The sequence below is a fragment of the Xyrauchen texanus genome, chromosome 17 (genome assembly GCF_025860055.1).
Source record: "Xyrauchen texanus isolate HMW12.3.18 chromosome 17, RBS_HiC_50CHRs, whole genome shotgun sequence".
NCBI classification, from domain to species: Eukaryota; Metazoa; Chordata; class Actinopteri; order Cypriniformes; family Catostomidae; genus Xyrauchen; species Xyrauchen texanus.
In genome coordinates, this window is record NC_068292.1 from 19935212 (window position 1) to 19955947 (window position 20736).

At 39.8% G+C, this 20736-nt stretch overlaps 1 protein-coding gene across 1 annotated transcript in view; it reads left to right on the top strand.

Moving 5' to 3' along the window:
* Window positions 1–488: 488 nt before the first annotated feature.
* The window catches only part of LOC127658142 (integrin alpha-10-like), a 65068-nt gene continuing 44820 nt past the window's right edge, over window positions 489–20736 (top strand). Inside the window, exons 1-7 of the mRNA XM_052147261.1 lie at window positions 489–890; window positions 1377–1626; window positions 6990–7101; window positions 8237–8346; window positions 8445–8533; window positions 12758–12872; window positions 13407–13534. Of these exons, the coding sequence (XP_052003221.1) occupies window positions 1575–1626; window positions 6990–7101; window positions 8237–8346; window positions 8445–8533; window positions 12758–12872; window positions 13407–13534 (606 nt within the window). The 5' untranslated portion in view covers window positions 489–890; window positions 1377–1574. The remainder of the gene's footprint in view (window positions 891–1376; window positions 1627–6989; window positions 7102–8236; window positions 8347–8444; window positions 8534–12757; window positions 12873–13406; window positions 13535–20736) is intronic.

The window sequence follows — 20736 nt, forward strand, 5'->3', positions numbered from 1 at the left end:
ATTTCCATAGCTATAACGAGCAAGAGTAAATGAATTTGAAGGTGAATCCAGTCATGATCCAAACCACTGTAATGTTTTGACAAAGACTTAACATAACAAAGCTGATAATATCTGTGGCACGATTGTGGAGAGAAGAAATTAACCAAATCTTGTTTGTTTATAGAGAAGGTCAGCCTGCATTTCATGTGCTTGAAATACTATTTTGATTCTGGCACACAAAAAAGGTAAAAGAGGTAATTTAACTTTTATTGTCAACCGAATCTTTATGGAGTTGCCAAATTCATAATATATTTGTTATTCGATGGAAATTACAATACTATTTTCTTTCCACCAAAATCTTTCCAACAAAACCACGTCTGATGTCTTACAGCGTTATGTATGATGATGATGATGAGAGAGAGAGAGAGAGAGAGAGAGAGAGAGAGAGAGAGAGAGAGAGAGAGAGAGAGAGAGAGAGATTTGGTCCAGTTGACTGAGGGAGACTGAGATTGAAGATCTTTCTGCAGAATACAGGCTCTTTCAATTTCCCGTCCATATATTGGAGACGCGTTACGGTCGAAAGGAAGCAGCCAGAAACTTGAGATAAACTTTAACTCAGGACGGATATAATGATAATATAAAGCTTTTGGCCATTTCCGCATACAGTACATAAAGGGTATGCAAAGGCGTCTCTAGCATTGACTAGTTTTTTGTCAGAAACTCAGAGGAGGAAAGACATATTTTTGGGATGTTTTTGCGAATATAGTTATTGTGGAAGCTGTTTATTATAATCCATAAGGACTTTACGAAACTTTGGACGTGCTCTTTTAACTACAGCAGGTGTTAGGGCTGCGCAAAACTGTATTTTGAAATTAGCTACGTTGTTTATCTGGCGGGGGCAAGACAACAAGGTAAAGTCAGTGTTTAATTTATGTTGTTTAATCTAATTTTGCCTGATACTAATGAAGCTGATACTTATCTATATTATGTTCTGTTATAATACCAGCTTGCATTTGCACATTGTCGTTGTAAATAATCATTTATAGAAACATCTAATGTTCTGTGCAATGTGTATAGCCTACTTGGTAATGTCAAGTGTTAGGGGCCGTTCACACCTAAGGCGTTTTTACTTATTATCAATTAGCCTATCAATCAATTTTTCCTATGTAAACATGCGCTAGATACTGACTGCCTTACTAACACTACATAAAACGGTTCTCGAGACACATGCGTTCTGCTCTATTCTTGGCGCTGCTTCTCGCTCTGCGCAAGGACGTGTCCGGAGTGAACGGCCCCCCACCCATAAGAAACGTGGTCGAACATGTTTAGTTATAACTGGTAGCTGATCAGGTGAACAGGCCAGAATACTGTACAGTAATGTCTTATGTCATGCGCAGGTAATGTGAGATCGGCCCGTGTGTACAGTGCGCCAGTATGAGCGCGTGAGTTATGACACTGGAAGAAAAGATCATTTCTACCTGAGAGGACACGCGCAATCACGCATGTGTGCGCGCCTGGTTTAAACTTTTAAACTCCCTGTTCAGAATTCCAAATTAAAGAAGGGAAAAGGACTAAATCACTTAATTAAAAAAGAAATGGAGATTCAGAAGTACCTGCTATTATTGAAGATCACAGTTCTTCTCAGAGGTGAGTTTAACCTTTTGTGGGCATGTGACTAATTAATGTCATTCATTTGATGATGAGTCATGCTTTCTGACTCATGAAATTATGTTTCATCTTTAATGTCATGAATATTGGCAGAAGCACATTATTCATTTGTTTAGCTTCAGTATAAACCCTTTCTCACCACAGATTCTGGTTGTATGACACAATATTTTACTATATAATTTATACATGATGATGGGATTTAATTATAATGTAGAGCATGAAAATATTTGTATCTTTTCATAACTACATCGCTTTCCTCGCTGTGGTACTTTTATTGGAATTACTTTGGCTGTTACAGCATGACCCTAAGTGTGGTTTGCTGTACAGCTCTAAAAAGACTTCACAAAGACATCAACAGTTCAAGATAAGGAGGTTGTTTTGGAGACTTTTGTTCAGATTCAGTACTGTAAGAAGCTGTAAGATTTTAAATGTAATGTTGCCTACTTATCGTAGCACTATTAGGTATAAAAACGTCACACGTCTGGACAAAATACAGTAAACGGCAGAAATACAGCTTTAATGGACCACAACATTGTCATTGAAATATTGCCAGAGTGTAGTCAAGTATAATGCCACTAGTTGCTCGCTAAGTATTACAGACAAGTCATAGTGCACTCAGTGCACACACAGTGACTTCACTGCCTTGATGTGGATGTGTTTATATGCATCTGTGTGAATGCATAACAGTATGTGATTTAGGCATAATATTATACTGTTGGTGTATTTTTTTGGGCATGTATGCTGCTGCTAATGGATTCTGCAGATACTCTGTGATGAGCAAGCTCTCTGGTGTTCAGCAATGTTCTGCTGTGCATTAGATTGAGAACACAGGTCTGGGCTTCTCTGAATTCCACCCTTGAACCTTTATCTTCGTTTTCCCCTGCATTTCTCACTCTCAAACCATCCGCCCCCACATCTTGGATTTAAAACATAAATAGAAGCTCTATGTATTTACCTTACTCAAAATGTGAGCATAAACATGTGCCTGTCTGAACTCAGTAGTGAAAATAGACTGACAGAAACAAGAGAGTTAGAATTTTTCTTTTATTTTAGACATACTGGCATGGCTGAACTGTACATTTGCAATGTAAGACTCTCTCAAATTGGCATCTTTCCTTGTGTGAGTGAGAATGTCTGTGTCTCAGTGTGGTGTGTATGGCTGTATTTATAGTATATGTCTAGAGTGTGTTGGAGATTGTAGCATATATGTGTTTTTGTGTGTATGGAGTGAGAGAATCTGGTCTGCTTCTCCACCACCAAGTTACATAAATGTTTACAGTTGTCATGACAAGGCCCTGGAGGCAAGGACCAAGAAAACCCACAGAACTGAAACAGAGGACCAAGTTCTCTCTTTCTCACACAGAAACAGGCCTGTGACAATGTGGGGGGGGGGGGTCAAAATCAAAAGTGACAGTCAGTATCTGAGTGGTATAGGAGTGGTGTTGGTGGTGGTGTAGTGGTCTAAAGCACATAACTGGTAATCTGGTAATCAGAAGTTTGTTGGTTGCCGATCCCACAGCCACCACCATTGTGTCCTTGAGCAAGGCACTTAACTCCAGGTTGCCCGGGGGGATTGTCCCTGTAATAAGGGCTCTGTAAGTCGCTTTGGATAAAAAGCGTCTGCCAAATGCATAAATAAATGTAAAGTATCTGGTGTGGCCACCAGCTTCACCGATCCCTCCGATCCAACATGTCCCAGACATACTCAATGGGATCGAGATCCGGGCTCTTCTATGGCCATGGCAGAACACTGACATTCCTGTCTTGCAGGAAATCACACACAGAACGAGCAGTATGGCTGGTGGCATTGTCATGCTGGAGGGTCATGTCAGGATGAGCCTGCAGGAAGGGTACCACATGAGTGAGGAGGATGTCTCTCCTCTAATGCACACATTGAGATTGCCTGCAATAACAACAAGCTCAGTCCGATGATGCTGTGAAACACCAACCCAGACCATGACAGACCCTCCACCTCCAAATTGATCCTCCAAATTGATCCTCCATAGTACAGGCCTCAGAGTGATATTTGTGATATACCGATCCTGTGCAGGTGTTGTTACATGTTGTCTGCCACTGCGAGTTTACGCAGCTGAGCAGGGACCCTGGGCATCTTTCTTTTGGTGTATTTCAGAGTCAGTAAAAAGGTCTCTTTAGTGTCCTAAGTTTTTATACCTGTAACAATAATTGCCTACCGTCTGTAAGCTGTTAATGTCTTAACAACCGTTCCACAGGTGCATGTTCATTAATTGTTTATGGTTCATTGAACAAGCATGGAAAGCATTGTTTAAACCCTTTACAATCAAGATCTGTATAGTTATTTGGATTTTTACAAAATTATCTTTAAAATACAGCGTCCTGAAAAAGGGACGTTTCTTAACATGACTCTAGTGTGATAAAATCGCTTACTAACTTTGACTGTGTAAAGTTATCCAGAATTTAAACTCCCTTGTCTTGATAACGTAATACCAGTAAACAATGTAGGCATAAACAGGGTTGGGAGGGTTAATTCTGAAATGTATTCCACTACAGATTACAGAATACTTGCTGTAAAATGTCATTTGTAATATATTTCGTTAGATTACTCAGTAACGTATTCTAAATACTTTGGATTACTTCTTATTTCCCATTGCCGCACCCCCTTTGGGTACCCACATTGTTAATAAAAGAGCGATTTCCTCACTTCCTGGGTCATCTAGCCGGAGCGTGCCATTCTCACAGCACTGAGTTTTTTGTTCCCCGGACGCAGTAACTTTGCCTCCGGACCTGTGAATGCCCATCCCCGGTGGGCCGGCGCTGACGAGTTCCAAGACATCTTCACAGGACCTCCTCCTCAGTCTCTAACCCGCCCCTGGGTGGGTGCGCGGAGGTAGGCTGGGTCTACCTCCGCGGAGGTAGGTAAGTGCTTTGAGTCTTTGGTACGCGCCTTTGCCTCCCAACGCGTTATTACCTGCATTCGACACAACGTCGAGTGAGTGATAGAAGGGGAATGTCATGGTTACTGTTGTAAGCTCCATTCCCTGATGGAGTGAATGAGACGTTGTGTCCCCCTTGCCACGACACTAGACCTACCACTGTAAACGGTCGTACCTTATTCTCAGCTCCTCAGTGCAAAAACCTGACTGACAGACACACACCCTCTTCCCTTTATGTCAAAGGGACATAACATTATGTCTTTTTAGCAAATTCTGTCTGCCAATTTCTCATTGGCCTTTTCTCAAGTTCAGAGGTATGCAAGGCTCTCAAGAAATACCCTTGTGTACCTACATTCGACACATCGTCTCATTCCTTCCATCAGGGAATGCAGGTTACAACAGTAACCATGATGTTACTCCCCAACCCTGCCAGAGCCGAAGTCACATTCATGTGTATATTGAATTCTCTGCTGTAATGTATGCTCACCATGGAGCCCCTCTCATATCTGTTCCAGCCAAGCACTTCTGTCACGTCTACATATATTTTATATTCTCCGCTGTGATATGAGCTCATGCATGAGTTGATGTGCGCAGTGATTGGATGGAAGTGTTCCTTCTCATGAATAATGTGGAGAAACACAACCTGTGTATATGTCACCGATCCTACTTGACCCACCCAGAGCAGGATTCGAACCAGGGTTCCCTGGCATGGGACCCGGATGTGCTAGGAAGGAGGCTATAAAAGCCATGGCCTCTAGCCTTGTTCGCTAGGGCATCTCTTAAGACCAGGAGAGTGAGGTTGACACACTGCACAGCTATCACGGACCAGCTGGCTACCGTTACATTTACTGTATATGTTTACATCTCCAAAAAATGTGTTCTGAGGTTTCACAACCCTATAAATTATGAGAGCAAAAGACTATTGTAAATTTAAAGAGGGGAATATTTAGAGCACATATCTCTAGCAGATCTATCTATCTGTCTGTCTGTCTGTCATAACTGTAAGTACAATTACAGTAAATGTACAAATGTTGGATAGATAGATTTTGACACAGTATGCACACTTAAGCTTACAGTAAGTAAGGGGTAGAAACTCATAAGAGGTAAAACTCATGAGTGTAACTACAACATGGAGGGAAAAAAAGAGGACAAAACATGGAAAGGAAAGCACAAGAGAGAATTGTGGGAAAGCAAGTTAGGTTTTGTGAACAGTTAAGGAAAAATTAACAAATTACAGAGTGTGTCCCATTTCTTCCTTGATCCATCGCCCCCCCTCCCCACCCCAATGTTCTCATTCCACTGGAGGAGAGAGAGAGAGCAAGAGGGAGAGAGGATCAGAGACTGCGAGAGAGAGCTGCAGGCACCCTGTTTGAGGTCTGTGGGGTTTGGTTCTCTGCCTACTCCCTTTCTGATAGCCTCCCCCTTTATGTCGGTCTGCTTTCTGGGTAAACAATCTAATGAAATCCACTCAGAGCACAAATTCATCCACAGTGAATACGACCTCAGTGTGCATGTGGGTTTAAATCTGTATCACACACTGCAGTGTTCACAAAACGGAGAATTCCCTTCATATGGTTTTCAGTGATATATGTCTGATTGACTGATCATCTGTGTTGCACAGTTTAGGCTGTTCAGGTTGTTTGTTGGTTTGAGTTACATTTACCATGAGCTACAAATAATCAAATCTGCATGTGAACTTCCCCCTTCCTTTTCTCTCAGTCATAGGTCTGTATATCATAACAGGAAACCACTATGTTCGTTAGTTATTACAACTGACGCCTTTGCTATATTTTTCCCTATCTTCCCTTATTTTTATTTACTCTCTGTCCTTTTCCTGTCTGTTACTCCATCCCTGTTTTCATTCATCAACTGCAGTGATCACTCATTGTTCAATTTATGGTTCTTACTCTGCAGGACACTTGAGATACGAATATGAATATTCTTGAACTGTATCTTTAGATACACTTGTATCTAGTGATACACTTGTAGGGCAGTGGTGGCTCAGCGGTTAAGGCTCTGGGTTACTGATCAGAAGGTCGTGGGTTCAAGCCCCAACACCACCAAGACACCACTGTTGGGCCCTTGAGCAAGGCCCTTGAACCTATCTGCTCCAGGGGCGCCGTATCATGGCTGACCCTGCACTCTGACCCCAGCTTAGCTGGGATATGTGAAAAATAAATAATTTCACCATGTATATGCAGAAATTTATGTATAATGTGTGACAATTGGTCAAATTAAATTAACTTGAGATAGCACAGTGAATTTGTCTTGACGTTTTTCTTTATCTTCGCATTATCATTGTTTTGACCAAGGAATCAATCCTTTTTGAGATAATTCAAGGTTTTAAAGGTTTAGAATGTTAAAGTCTGAACAACTGTGACACAAAGCAATCAAAACCCTTAAAATGTTTCCATGGTCTCTCTCTCTTAGGGCTGTGTGAGTGTTTTAACATTGATGTTAAGAGGCCACGGATCTTCAGTGGGCCTGAAGATGCTCTTTTTGGTTTCTCTGTGCTACAGCATGAGAGCAATGGAGAGAAATCGTGAGTATTTGTAAAAGCTTTAGAGCACAGGTAATGAGGTGATTTGATAATGAAAATGTCACACATTTAAAAGCTCCTTATTATTATTGAACATCAAGTGAATTGTGAATATTGCCCTTAAACTTGTACTGTGCAGAACTTTGTATTTTTTAAATTTTGTATGTTTCATTATATAGCGGTGTCAAGAGGTGATCACAAACAATAACAGAATAAATGCCTCGATATACTTCCCGAGATGTTCTTCTTCTTTTTTCATTCAGGTGTAAAAAGACGTTCTAAACAGCCAAGCAATAGTATACTGTTTCCGATCATTCAGACACCTGCCACACCGCTGTGGTACGGCATTAATATGTACTGTACATACAAATATGAGGACACTCAAGACATGTAAAATCTTAACTAATGTAACATTAAAATGTGTTATCAATGGCTTCAGAATTCATATGAGCTCAGTAAAAGAAGTTGTTTAAACCACTTGATGATTACACTTTGTTATTGTGATTTATGATAACAGTTATACTATTGCAAAGATGAATGTATAAAAGTGTTAATGTGCAGAATAAAGACAATAGAATGATGACAGAAGCATACCATACTTTAGACAGATGTGTGAATGGATTTCGCTGCAGATGATTAAATGGGCACTTGAGAGTATCTGAGTAGATTTTATTCCTTTTGTAGACTAATTAAACAAACAAACAAAAAAAATTAGCATGGCATGGTCTTGTAAAATGTCTACATGAACGATTGTTTCCACCAGCTCTCTAACAACTCTTCATGACAATGTGTTCATGTTGACTGATTTTTACTGACTGAACAACGTAAACAAAATTAGCCATCAGGCTCAAGGTAGGTGGAGCTTCAGGTCACACCTACCAATTATGTGGACTAATGACAGTAAGGTGTTTAGCTGCCAGTCAGAAGTTGTCCTAAATGTTCTCCCCAGCGAGCTGTTACAAACCACTGAAACGAACGCAAAAGCACCTTCTTTATGGCCAGTTTTTGTTCTAAATGACATCACACCTGTTCGTTCTTCGATTTCTTAGGAAGTATATCGAGGACTTAAGTGCATTAATACAAAAAAGTTTGAGTCTGCTTTTAAGGTCTTGCACTAACTTTTTGTTTTGTGCTACAGAATTCTGGTTGGTGCTCCATGGGATGGACCATCTAATAACAGGATGGGAGATATTTACAAATGCATTGTGGGAGATGAGATGGAATCTAATTGCTCAAAAGTTAACCTAGGTACTTCCTGATCATCTCAATTGTCATTCAGTGTTGTCTCTTTGGTGTGTATGAATTTGAAGTGTTCAAAGCATATTCTTGTGTTTTTCTGCATACAGGTCAAAATGCATTTCAGAATGTGTCTCGAAATCTTAAAAATTCTCATTTGGGGATGACGCTGACCCCAGCTGCTTCAGACGGATTCCTGGTGAGATTATATTTGAAACCACCTAGTGAGAGATATTGTATTTAAAGTATAAACAGATTGCATTTGATCATTTGAACACTAATATTACAAGGATCTTTCTTATAAATTATTTAGCCATGTTTATGTTTTTATATGTGTGAGGATGCATTTGTTGTATGAGTGGCTTAGAGATCCCCTTTAGTGTCTCAACCAACACCACCATTTGTTGTGACCATCGTCTATGTGAACATCATAGTCTATCTACATATCTGTTCGTCCTTCCATCTGTCATGTAAATAGATAGTAATGTTTTTACCAGAATAGACAAAAAGAGATCCACATACAAGGCAAGGTCAAAAGAAAAAGCTTCTTTACTTCAGGACAATGCTCAGAAGAGACAAACTCCAGAAGGATTGAAACACAAAAGAATCAAAATCAGGAACCATCAAAACCAGGACTAGAGACTAAAAACTATATACCTTAGTAGGTAAACGATCTTACTTAGAATACAGAGAAAGTTCATAAAGACCAAGCTACGTGTCGCAGAGTGATGACAACTAACTGCAGTCTGTGCCAGCCAGATATCACTTCAGTCCACTATGATGGACTTCATAGAGGATGAACTGATGCCAACTCCAACCGTGAGGTATGGGATACTTCATATGCCACTGCCTGAACCTTGGATTTAGGATAGACCTTACCGAACCTCACCGAAATGTTCTGCCTGTTGAACTGTGATGCACCTCACTTTTCTCTACCTGCATCACCTTAGTTTAACGATGGACTACACTCTTAAAATGGAATACATAGAATTTTTTCAATTAATTGCCAACAAACGCTTACATCAGCCAACCAACAAAGGGCAATGCATCTACAGTATGTCAACTTCTGAAGATAATCAAGGTTGGACTTCAAATACACTTGTCATTAATCTTACAGTTCATACAAAATCTTGTTGTTTAAACATTGGCCCTTAACACACTTACTTAGTTTACTCATTTCAAACCATGACTTGCACTACACATAAATAAATAAATAATATTGGCATTATATTGCTGTTTAGCCAGAGGGGAACTGGCAGTGAGTCTGGTTTCTCCCAAGGTTTTCCTTGCCACAGTCACATTTGGCTTGCTCACTGGGCTTCTAAATACAATTATTATTTACTTATTTATTTATTAATTTATTTCTAGACACAATTTGCAATAATATTTTTATCAAACTGCACAACGATGACTCTAAGACTTTATAGATATTACAGCTTCATTTTCTGTTAAAGCACGGTTTTCTGTAAAGCTGCTTTTAAACGATGTGTGTTGTGAAAAGCACTATACAATTAAATATGACTTGACCAAGCAAATCATACCAAATACACAGGGTTTAAAGCTAGAGTATGCAATTTATACCAGATGCATTTTTTGTTATACTGGTTGGAAGTCTCTTTGCATCATGACAGTAATCAAAATATCAAGTGCTTTGATTAATAAATAAATAAAAACATTATCTGTTACAGTCACAGGCCTGTAAAAGGCCTGTCCAATCATTTCATTCAGCCTGAATGGAATCATTGGATGGCCTACCTGCCTGTCTAACTACATACCTGCATATCCCACGCACTCTGCCCGTGCACTGAATGGCATGAGTTGGGGGCACGATTAGCTGACTGTTTCAAAAACTGCAGGCAAGGGGCAAATTTTGCAATTCCATTCGGTGGCCATAATGTCGCAGAAATTACATACTCCAGCTTTAAAATAGACAAGTAAAATCAGTTAACTCAGGACAGGTGTGACACATTTCTTCTTGTCTTTTGAGTAGAAGTGGAGCTGGCGGTAACTGAGCCGTGGTGCTTCCCTCTATCTGTGTGGCATGGACATGACATGACATAGATAGATAGATAGATAGATAGACAGACAGACAGACAGACAGACAGACAAACGGACGGACGGACGGACGGACGGACATACGACAGACCGACCAACCGACCGACAGGCAGATAGACAGATAGATTGATAGATATAACAGTAAAGGCCCTGACACACCAAGCCAACAGTCGGCCATCAGCCAATGTTGGACCATCGGTGAGCGTCTGTCGGACTAGTTTTTGTGGTGTGTTCTGTACCGTCGGCTGAAGTCGGTCCACGCTGGCTTTTATTTTCAGCCGATTGAGCATGTTGAATCAGCGACGGAGCTCGTCGGTGAGTCGGATCATCCTGATTGGCTGTTCAGCTTAGCGAACCAGTGCACGAGAAGCAAGCAAATGCCGAAGTCGAGATGGAACACACAAAACGCTCTTCTCATTCCAATATGTGAATATTTTCAAACGACATGGCTGTCTGGAACGAGGCAAGTGAAATTTGAAACTGTATTTTTTAATAGGAAAGGGGCCCAGAGCAATATACAGTCAGGGCCTCGAGCCGCAACGTGCATTCATCTTCAAAATAACACATTCCATCTCAGGATCACCACTTATTATTACACACACAAACGAAATGGAAACTCCTGTTCAAGAACCGGCAATGTTTTTCTGCCTTTTTCTTCAGTATTATTTGAGATGAGATAATGAAAAGCTAATGCAAGCTGGGTGCATAAAATTACATCAGGTATCCAGTTCTAATGTCGACAATATTTCTTTTGGATTCTTTGCTAAATGTAGAGTGGCAGGTCATCTTGGAATTGCTGCGTGCGCTTAGAATAAACAGAACGTTATCATCTGTTGGTGTAAAAGCTAATATAGTTATCTTTATAGTTATCGTTATAATTATCATTCTTGGTGTGAATGGGCCTTAACGAAATCCTAAGCTGAACCAGACACGACAAAAGCAGCCAGTCCTTTTCTTAACATATTCATGGGTTTATCATCTAAAATTATTTTTGCCACACACTCGCTTCCACATTCCTTCTCCGCTGTGGGTTGTAATAATTGCAGGGTGACTATTGCCGGTAGTCAGACTTTTTATGTATGTGAGTGCATGATTTGCTGGAGGGAGTCAGAGTTTGTATCTTCAAACAACAAAATGTGTTTTTGTGTGTGAATGGGAGTTAAACAGAGAGAGAAAGTGAGTGTTGCTTCTGAGATGGAGTCACACATATTTAACTGAGGTGCATGCCAACTAAAACTAGCAGTCTCTGTGTGGGCTTTATGACCCCTATGTTTCACATTCATTCAAAATCACTGCACATCTAACCTATTGTACCTGTTTGTGAGCCTGTCTGTGTGAATGTTTGTTGGAATGACTGTTCCTTTTGGTCAGCTCTATAACAGGATTGGAATGTGACTCAAGCCCTTTGTAATGGCAGGCCTCAGAAAAGCCATAGCACTTCTTGCATTGCACTTCAACTCTCTCTCTTGCACTCATTTATAATTTTTTTATAATATACTTTCTCCATCTTTCTGCTACAGGTCCTTGTAAAAACAGGGTGTGGTGTCGCAGAACATTCCTCTCTCTCCTCATTTACCCCCCTTCATTCTAACCAAACCCTTCTTTCTTTTGTCTCGTTCTGAAGGGACCGTTGTACCTCTTTCATCTTTTTGTATGTTTTCATTCTCTTCAACCATTCCCTTCTTCTTTCCTTCACAATGGTTTCACAGGAATATAAATGGTACGCTTCGAAGACTTAAATATTTGTGTGTTTTTTTTCCTTCTCCCTCCACTTCAACAAAGAAAGCTTAAATTGCTTCATTACAGGGCATCTTCCAACTCTGTCAAATTATTTATGACATCAACCAACACTTATCAACAATTCTCAACAATGATCTCTCTCTTTTTTCCACAATTGCTCCCAGTATCGTTCTGTATTTGACTCATACCCATTTTCCTATTTATGTGCTTTTTGTGTCCTTTTCCATTCCTTATTATTTATCTCATTCTCTGTGTATCTCTGGCTCTCTTGTACTTTCTCTGCTTCACTTAGCCTCAGTAGATTTTATTGGTCTGACCAGTAGTCCTGACAGCACACAATGGTTTCCTCCTCCTTTTAAACAGAAGGCATTTGTCATCAAATTTCCACACACCAGGCTTAACATTTACACAGAGAATTTAACCTGCAATATTAACAATATCTTAGATTTATGTTCATAGCAAGAACACATTCTATGACACAACAAGTGTTTTTAAATTCAGGGGCACAACGGAGCATTATAGAGAATGCATTGATTATCATATGTTACGCATCAGTTGAATACCATAATGTAAAGCTATCCAGATGCTGAACGAGGCATAATTACAGAAGTCTCTCTGTTATCTTCAGGCCTGCGCTCCACTGTGGTCCCAGGAATGTGGAACATCTCTGTTCAGCACAGGAATCTGTGCATCCGTCACCCATGATATGGAGCCCAAAGAAATCATTGCACCCACCGCCCAGAGTGAGATAAACATCCTCAGTGCATCAGTCAAAAGCAACATTAGGAAGGAGCTTAATTATTGAAAACAAGGGTGGCGTTGTCAGGGAAGTGGCTGATTATGTTTGGTGTTAATTAAATTAATTATTAAAAAGATTATTATAACAAATATATTTAAAACATTTAAATAATTTCTTAAAATGTAATTAATTAATTTAATAAATGTATTTGTATTTATTTAGGAAAATATGGAATTTAATAATAATACATTTATTTAATAACAATTAGATAATTAAAAATGACATAAAATATATTTTTTGGTAATTTTAACACTAATTAAAATTGCAAAACAAATTTAGTAATCATTACTAAAACAGTATAACAGCTCAACAACTTTAAAGTAGCATTACATTTAAAATAAAATAAAACACAATAATGACATTTAACCTGTATTTCTTGTGTGTGTGTGTGTGTGTGTGTGTGTGTGTGTGTGTGTGTGTGTGTGTGTGTGTGTGTGTGTGTGTGTGTGTGTGTTTTGTGTGTGTGTATGTCTCCCAGAATGCACCACATATATGGACATAGTGATTGTTTTAGATGGTTCCAATAGTATCTACCCCTGGTACAAGGTGCAGAATTTCCTTAGCAACATCCTCAGCAAATTCCACATAAGCCCTGAGCAAATGCAGGTATGTCTTTATGTTTGTAAATGATTCAGTTATTTATTAATTTTTTATTTTAAAATTTGGTGGATGTTTAGTCAAGATAAAGTATTCAAGCAAAAGTGTAATTGACATAAAGAAATATAGTTTTTTTGTGGTTGTTGTTGTCACAGCTCTGTTTAGTTTGCTGCTTTGTTTTGTATGTTTTGTTATTTTCTCTCCCTCATGTCTTGAAGGCGTGGCCAGTATGCATGATCTGTGTTTCCATGGGAACATTGATTGTTCCTGGGGGAACGCTGATCATGCCACTGATTAGTGTGCCGAGCAACATCTGTTCTCCTCTAATTCACTCCCTTCTCTTCGTGTTCTCAGTATCTTTGTCTAGATTGTTGTTTGATGTGAAGTAACCAACCACACTCTCTCTGCCTAGTTGGTCGTGTCTCCTGTATCTGTTGGTTGCCCAAGTGGTTGCCTTCCAGTTCGCTGCGTGTCAGCTGGGTTCCCACGGAGGATACCTCGTCTTTGCCCGCGTGTCGTGAGCTAGATCGCCCTACCCTGCTGGGTGTCGTTCTGCACCTCACTAAGATTCAATAGAGGATTACACAAATCTATTACTGTCTTCCACAACGCACACACTCATTCTACGAACACACTCTTCACCGACTGCCCCTGGCGCGGCCACATCCCGCGTGCTTCTCAGTCATCTCTCGCCGCTGCTGCATCCGGTGCCGGGAACCTCGACATCCACAGTGACTGTTCACATTTATTGTAAATAAATCCTTTGAACTGTTCCTCTTAATTTGGGACTGTTCCTCTCACTATTGTTCATTACAGAACAATCTAGCCAAGTGTGGACCCAGTGAAGGAATCCACTGTTTGCTCCACCCAGTCTCAGCAGGGAGCTTGGTTGGGATGTCAGCAGGATCAAATCTACACATCATACCAGGCTCTGGAGATGATGGCTTTGCAGCTCGCCGAGCTCATCTCTGCCATGCAGGAGCTCTGCCCAAGGCCATATCTGGGTATTCTGGGGCCCCTGGCTGTATATTGCTTTGGACCCCTTTCCTATTCAAAATATACATTCAAATTTGTTGTGGGGCCCCCCCTGGACCTGTGGGCCCCTAGAACCATTACCACCTTTCACTCATCTAGCTACGGCCCTGGCTCTGCCTATCTCCCGATGCTGGCCTCTCTCAGGAAGCATCCTTACTGGCTCCGGTGGTTCTCCTGGTTTCTGGACACTTTGAAGCTTGCATTCCCCCTCCAGCCCCGTATTCAGGTGAGGGTGAATCCTGTAGTGTATTCCTTTCACAACGTTCCCTGTTCTTCACATTACAGCCCTCTACTTTCGTGTCAGATACGATGATGTTGGTTTGTGTAATCACGCTACTCACCAGAAGGGCTGGTGAATAGGGCACTGCCATGTGGGACAACAGACATCCCTGCTGTGCTTCCTATCACACCTTTTACATGGAGCTCCACCAAGTTTCCCTCGGCTCAAGGTCCAGAGGCGGCGAGGGTCTTATCTTGACTGTCTCAATGAGATTGACAAGTCTCAGATTATGTGATTGAGTTTCACACCCTGGCTGCCCCTTGTGAGTGGAATGACCACGCCATGTGGAATCGATTTCTGCATAGATCTGGACTGTCGCAAGGAAATTGATGAGTCTCTGATTATGCAATCGGGTTTCGCACCCTGGCTGCCTCTTGTGAATGGAATGACCATGCCATGTGGGATCGATTTCTGCATAGGCTTGCCGAAAACATCCTGGATGAGAATTGCTCTTTGGATTTGCTTCCGCGCTTGATGATTTGGTGGATCTGGCTATCCGAGTTGATCGATGCCTGACCTTACGCCGTCGTCACCGTCAACGCCGCTTTCCACCTACCCGGGTGGCTGATCCTCCTTCTCAGTCAGCATCTTCAGCCAACTCACCAGTATCATGGCCTGACACTGAGCCAATGCAAGTCAAATCTCATGTAGGGAGATTCTGTGCTTGGTCTGATCATCTCTCTGCTTCCAGTCCGGTAATAAGACACAGCTCGTCAGTAGGAACGTGTCCTCTCCCTACTTTTTCTAAGCCCTTATGTCACTCCCGGTCCATTCACTCTTCTACTGCGAATTTTATCTAACGGATTTCACAGATGATGTCTTAGCTGGACTCAACACGGAATCATTGATTGAAGCTTTTAATAAATCTTGTAATTTTACACTTGATAATGTCGCTCTGCTTAACCCAAGGAGAATTAAGGGTGTTTCACAGCCTTGGTTAAATGACGTCACCCGCGCACTCAGACAGAACAGAACAGAAAAGCTTGCGCAAGTGGAAACGAGACAAGCTGTCTCTTATGATATTTTAAAGGAGAGTTTAACAAACTATCAGAGAGCTGTAAAGGAAGCTAAAGCCAAGTTTTTCTCTACATTAATCTCTGATAATGCAAATCGACTAAAAGTTTTGTACAAAATAATTGATTCTGTTTTAAACCGAACAAAAGTGTTTTTCTGGACACCACCCAAAAGAACTGTGAAACATTTTTAAACTTCTTTACTCACAAAATTGAGCAGATTAAAGGTGCGAATGTACCTTCACAATCTGATCAACCACTAATTCCTTCCCTGTCCAGCTCCCTGACTCATTTTGTACCAGTTACATCAGAACAGTTTGCAGATGTAGTTTCTAAGATGAAGTGTTCCAGTTACATGGACATACTTTCTAGATGTCTCCTTAAAAAGTTTTCAGGACTATCAGTTCCAGTGTGACAGCTATAATTAACAACTCATTAGCAAGTCGAGTTGTTCCAAGTAGTTTAAACATGCAATTCTATAGCCGTGTCCAAAAGTATTGGCAGTGACATACATTTTGTGTTTCGCAATGTTTTCTGCTTCAGTTGTTGTGGTGTTGATTCACATTGTTTCTTGATTATCGTGCAGAGTGATCAGATGCATTTTAAATCATTGCAAAAAGCTTCATTGGCCAAAAAAAATTTATTTTATCACAAAAACCCAAATTTCCAGCTAACATCATTTCACTAATCATGTCAGCAGCACCGGGGAAAGTGTGAATGAGTGCTAGTCAAGTGAAATCACTCTATCATTCTGGTTGGATTATAACAGCAGACTCTTTACTATAAAAGTAGGGAAAATGTGCTTCCAATCATTGTGTTCTTGTTAGCAATGGTTACCTCTTTTAATAAAGATGTGTAGCCATCATCATTTTGCACCAAAATGGCCTCACATGCAAGGAAATTGCTGCAAAGAATATTGCACCTAAAAGAACCATTTTTCAAGGAGTGAGGTTCAACTGCAGTGAAGAAGGCTTTAGGATGTACTAAAGTGTCCAGCAAGCGCCAAGACCACCTCCTCCTGAGGAGTCAGCTATGGAATCGTGTCACCACCAGTGCAGAGCTTGCTCAATATTGGCAGCAGGTTGGTGTGAGTGCATCTGCACACACATTAAGGCGAAGCCTTTAAGACAATGGCCTGGTGTCAAGAAGGGCAGCAAAGAAGCCACTTCTCTCCAAGAAAAACCTCAAGGACAGACTGAAATTCTGCAGGAAGTACAAGGATTGGACATCAGAAGACTGGTGCAAAGATATTTTCTCTGATGAAGCCCCCTTCCGACTGTTTGGGACATCTGGAAAATCGATAGTCCAGAGAAGAAAAGGTTAACGCTACCATGAGTCCTGTATCGGGCCAACAGTGAAGCATCCTGAGACCATCCGTGTGTGGGGGGTTGCTTTTCATTCAAGGGAGTGGGCTCTCTCATAATTCTGCCCAAAAACACTGCCATAAATAAAGAACAGTATCAAAACGTCTAGCAACTTCTCTCAATGATCCAGGAGCAATTTGGTGAGAATCCGTGCATTTTCCAGCATGATGGAGCACCATGTCACAAGGCAAGAGTGATAATGAAGTGGCTCAGAGATCATTACATTTAAATTTTGGATCCGTGGCCAGGCAACTCCCCGGATCTTAATCCTATAGAGAACCTGTGGTCAATCCTCAAAAGATGAGTGGACAAACAAAAGCCCACAAATTGTGATCAACTCCGAGCACTAATAAGTCAAGAAAGGATCGTCATCAATCAGGATTTGGCCCAGAATCTGATATCCAGCATGACAGAGTGAATTACAAAGGTTATGAAGAACAAGGGTCAACACTGTAAATATTGACTCTTCGCATAAATTGAGTGTTTTTGCCAATAAAAGCCTTTAAATCTTATGAAATGCTTATCATTGTTTTCCAGTATACCAAACGTGTGAAAAAATAATCTACAAATACTGAAGCAGCAAACTTTGCAAAACACAAAATTTATGTCACTGCCAATACTTTTGGCCAGGGCTGTACATAAAAACCTTTTTTGGATCTGTCAGTATACAACAATTACAGACCAATCTCCAAACTGCCTTTTGTTTCCAAGATTTTGGAGATAGTTGTTTATTCACAGCTTTACTCCTATCTAAATACATTTAACATTTTAGATACATTTCAGTCTGGTTTCAGACACTTGCACAGCACTGAATCTGCATTGTTGAAGGTCACTAATGATATTTTGCTCTCCATGGATTCAGGTTACCTGTCATCGTTGTTTTATTAGATCTCAGTGTCGCGTTCGATACAATTGACCATTATATCCTCCTCAATCTTCTAGAATGTATGGTTGGCATCCAGGGGATGACCCTGCAGTGGTTTTCCTCCTATCTAAAAGAAAGGATGTTCTCTGTGAATTTTTCATCTACTTCGTCTCAATTACAGTGTTATGTCCCTCAAAGGGTCAATCTTAGGACCCTATTTTTTCACTGTATATGCTTCCTCTGAGCTCTATTTTTAATAAGTACAGCATATCTTATCACTGTTATGCTGATGATTCCCAATTTTATTTCCCAGTGAGTGTAGACAAGAATTGTTCATCTGAGAATGCCCTAAATTGCTTCAAATATAGTATTAAACATGGGCTGGGAAACTATTTCTTACAATTAAAAGTACTTCTGATTTTAGGTTCCTCCATGTCCTACTTACCTGGCCTGGTTACCCAGTTAGGTCCTCTGTCATCGAATGTACAAGATCATTTGAGGAGTCTTGGAGTGATTTTAGACTGATCATTACTTTTCAATAAGCAGATCAGTGTTGTTGTCAAGGGTAGCTTTTTCTTAGATCTATCACTAAAATAAAATAAAAATTCCCCATAAAGACTTGGAAATTGTGATCCACTCACTTATTTCATCAAGGTTAGACTATTGCAACTCATTGTACATTGGTCTGCCCCAAACTGCGTTATCCAGACTACAGCTTGTTTAAAACATGGCAGCTAGGCTTTTAACAGGGTCAAGAAAGAGGGATCACATTTCCCCAGTTTTAGCATCTCTACACATTGCTTCCAGTGAAATTCTGTGTCGATTTAAAAATTTAGATTTTTGTCTACAAGGCACTATCTGGTCTCGCGTCCCAATATATCAGTGACCTTCTACACCCTTACTTCCCAACCAGAGCACTCTGATCAACTTCTATTGAAGGTTCCTCATTGCTGCAATAGATCTATGGGTGACCTTGCCTTTTCTGTAATAGGTACTAATCTATGGAATAGTCTCCCTTTCCATGTGAGGTCAGCTTCATCACTAGCCATTTTTAAATCTTCTTTAAAAACATTCTATTCTGTGGCTTTTGAATAGATCATTGAATAGGTTGAAATTGATTAATACATGATGTTTTATTTAAATGTTTTTATTTATTTTATTATGTTTTATATTTTTCAGTAGTCACTGAAAAATATTAATTGAGAAAGGTTTGGAAATAAACACTTGCAGTTATTTGACTTGTGAATTTCTTGACATGTCAAATAACCGCAAGTGTTTATTTCCAAACCTTTCTCAATTAATATTTTTCAGTGACTACTGAGAGGTAAACTTCTTAAAATGCTACATCTTTAAATGATTAGATAACATTACATATAGAATATTTAACGTTAAGGGATAATCCACGACGAGGCGGACTTCTGACTGTCCGCTAAAGTTAGACAACACCTCCACTAACTTTAATGGGGTTAACGTTAGGCTAGCCTCACTAAAATCTTTGTATGATTTTTGTGTGTGGCATGCTGCAGCATAGGTGAACTGTACCTGGAAAATGCAACTTAGTTTTTCTGCAGTCATGTCTTTTTCCCTGAGAGAGACTCTTTTATTGTTTCGGAAAACAACGTATTGCTCCATGTCCATGTATCACGCTCTATGATCACGCTCAATTACACAGCATGTACTTTTTTCTTTTTTCTACACAGCTCCGTCCTCATTGGCGCTCTTGTCACGTAAATGACCACATCCGGTCTCGGAATATGAACAAACGGTCCTTTTTTCCGTTTCTGTTTTAAAGTCATTTTATTTTTTGTTATCCGAAATAAAAAATGAAACTCAAAATATTTTAAATATTAAGATTTAAAATATCACTCATCCCTTTTTGACTCTGAAAAAGAGAAACGCTTTGTATTTTATTTTTTTATTTTAAAACAAAAATCAAATAGCCACTTGTTTTTTGTTTTTTAATACCCGATACTAAAAGGAAAATCGGATGACCAAAAGATACACGGACCCATTAGCCTATACATATGCTTCAGCATTATTAATACATGCTTATAACATTCACAGCATTTTTTGCTTGTAAGTACTTGCTTAAATCATCCACTGCATTTTGTGCATTTAACACATACTTAAACCACTCAAAGTTTTTTATGAAGTTATCCAGAATTTAAGGACATGTATGACAGTTTCAACAATACCACTCATGTTTTCACATATAACACATATTACGCTTATTCACTGGAAAACATTCTCGGCTATAAATCATTAAATAAGATATGATTCATTCTAAGTTTACATACCCAACCCTCACATCCATAAGAAATACTAAATTTTAACATCCAACACTTTGTAACACATATTTCATGCAATTTATAAGCATTTTGTCAACAAAATTGAACAAAATTGGGAGCTCTCTTACACAATACATGTTCCCACATCTCTACATGTGGGAACATGTAGACAGTGCTAAAAAGCAGAAAAGTCACAAAACTCTGGTTCTTAAAAGGGCCACGTCCAGATTGTGACTAGAGTTAAATTGCATGTACATCCACTTGGCTACATTAATCATCTGATTTGAAAATTCTAAAATATAATTTAACAAATTTGAATCAACCTGACTAGGTTACACCTTTAAAAATCTTTTTGAATGGTTAGGT